Below are 2252 nucleotides of genomic sequence, written 5' to 3'. Positions count from 1 at the left end.
AAAAAAAAAAAAAAAAAAAATAGATCTGTTAAGAGCAGGAGCGGGAGAGAGAGAGAGAGAGAGGAGGGGCGCGCCGAGTGCCGCAGAGCGCGGCAGGACGGGCACACGCCGGGCGCAGCACCGCGAAGCACCGCGCAGCCCCGCGCAGCCCCGCACCTGTTTGCGCGCCCCGCGCCCGGAGCGGCCCCCGGCAGCGGGAGGACGCCGGCAGCGCCGCCGCCGCCGCTCCTCGCATGTGCGGTGCCTCCCCGCCGCTCGGCGCCGGAGGGAAGTGAGGAAGCCCCGTGAATGTACAGCATGATGATGGAGACGGACTTGCACTCGCCCGGCGGAGCCCCGGCGCCCGGCGGCGGCCTCTCGGGGCAGAGCGGCGCGGGCGGCGGCGGCGGCGGCGGCGGCGGCGGGGGCAAAGCGGGGCAGGACCGCGTGAAGCGCCCCATGAACGCCTTCATGGTGTGGTCGCGGGGGCAGCGGCGGAAGATGGCCCAGGAGAACCCCAAGATGCACAACTCGGAGATCAGCAAGCGGCTGGGCGCCGAGTGGAAGGTGATGTCGGAGGCCGAGAAGCGGCCTTTCATCGACGAGGCGAAGCGGCTGCGGGCGCTGCACATGAAGGAGCACCCGGATTATAAATACCGGCCTCGGCGGAAGACCAAGACGCTGCTCAAGAAGGACAAGTACTCGCTGGCCGGAGGGCTGCTGGGCGCCGGCCCGGCCGCGGGTGGCCCTCCCGCCGTCGGCGTGGGCATGGGCGTCGGCGTGAGCCCCGGCGGCGTCGGGCAGCGGCTGGAGAGCCCCGGCGGGGCGGCGGGCGGCGGCTACGCGCACATGAACGGGTGGGCCAACGGCGCCTACCCGGGCTCCGTGGCGGCGGCGGCGGCGGCGGCGGCGATGATGCAGGAGGCGCAGCTCGCCTACGGGCAGCACCCGGGCGGCGGGGGGCATCCGCACCACCCGCACCCGCACCATCCACACCATCCGCACAACCCGCAGCCCATGCACCGCTACGACATGGGCGCGCTGCAGTACAGCCCCATCTCCAACTCGCAGGGCTACGTGAGCGCCTCGCCCTCGGGCTACGGTGCGCTGCCCTACGGCTCGCAGCCCCACCAGAACTCGGCGGCCGCGGCGGCGGCTGCGGCGGCGGCGGCGGCCGCCTCGTCGGGCGCGCTGGGCGCGCTGGGCTCGCTCGTCAAGTCGGAGCCCAGCGTGAGCCCGCCCGTCACCTCGCACTCGCGGGCCCCGTGCCCCGGGGACCTGCGGGAAATGATCAGTATGTACTTACCGGGCGGCGAGGGAGGCGACCCGGCGGCCGCCGCCGCCCAGAGCCGCCTGCACTCCCTGCCCCAGCACTACCAGAGCGCCAGTACGGGGGTCAACGGCACCGTCCCCTTGACGCACATCTGAGTGGCCCCGGAGCAGCCCCGGAGCGGCGCGGAGGGCCCCGGCCCGGGCCCCGCAGGACTGCGGCCCCGCCGCCGCCCCGCGCCCTCAGCCCCCCTTCGTTTTTGCCTTTCATTCCGCTCCTTCCCGCCCTCCCCCTCCCTCCTTCCTTTTTTTGTTTTGTTTTGTTTTGTTTTTCTTTTATTTCTTTTTGTACAGAAATGTTTTGATGTTCTTGTAATAATAATAAATAATAATAATAATAATAACGAGAGAGAAAAAAAGGTAACGGTGGCTTTACTGACCTTTTTGTTTTTAGGAGGACCAGATCCCGGCACTAGTTTTAGACTGAACTTCTGTGTTTTATCGAGACTTTTTGTACAGTATTTATCATTCACCCCAGAGACACAGAGCGTTTATTTGCAAAAGAGGAAAGAGAGAGAGAGAGAGAGAGAAAGAGAGAGAGAGAGGATTAAAACAAAAACAAAAAAGACGGCGACGAAAAGACAAAACCATCGCCGCTGACACCCAAAGTTCGGGCGGTGCCAACTTTCGGGCTGCGCTTCGTCCCGCACCGCCTCACTGCAAACGGAGCCGACGGGGAGCGGTGCTCGTTCCTTCCTCGCACACCCAAAAAACAGCGCCACAAGTTTTCGTAGATGTTCTCGCGCTTTTCGTTTTGGTTGGGCTGTTTTGGTTGCTTTATTTATACAACTTTATTTTTTTTTCTTCTTATTATTGCTTTTTTCCAGAGGCTACAACGTTTGTTTGATATTTTTTTATTATTTTTTTCCCCTGGGTTTTGTAAAACTTTACTGTATCTGCATCATTTCTGTTTGTTTTCCATCATCCCCCATCCCCCCCCCCCC

At 63.1% G+C, this 2252-nt stretch overlaps 1 protein-coding gene across 1 annotated transcript; it reads left to right on the top strand.

Annotated features, from left to right (window-relative positions):
* The first annotated feature begins 288 nt into the window (after positions 1–288).
* SOX1 (SRY-box transcription factor 1) lies at positions 289–1407 on the top strand. Its single transcript, XM_042816420.1, has one exon. The coding sequence runs from the start codon at positions 289–291 to the stop codon at positions 1405–1407; it is 1119 nt and encodes a 372-aa protein (XP_042672354.1).
* Positions 1408–2252: the final 845 nt, after the last annotated feature.

Source organism: Centrocercus urophasianus, unplaced genomic scaffold, assembly GCF_019232065.1.
Source record: "Centrocercus urophasianus isolate 14NV4802_14NV808 unplaced genomic scaffold, USGS_Curo_1.0 seq_1502, whole genome shotgun sequence".
NCBI lineage: Eukaryota > Metazoa > Chordata > Aves > Galliformes > Phasianidae > Centrocercus > Centrocercus urophasianus.
This window is presented reverse-complemented; position numbering and strand designations above follow the sequence as displayed.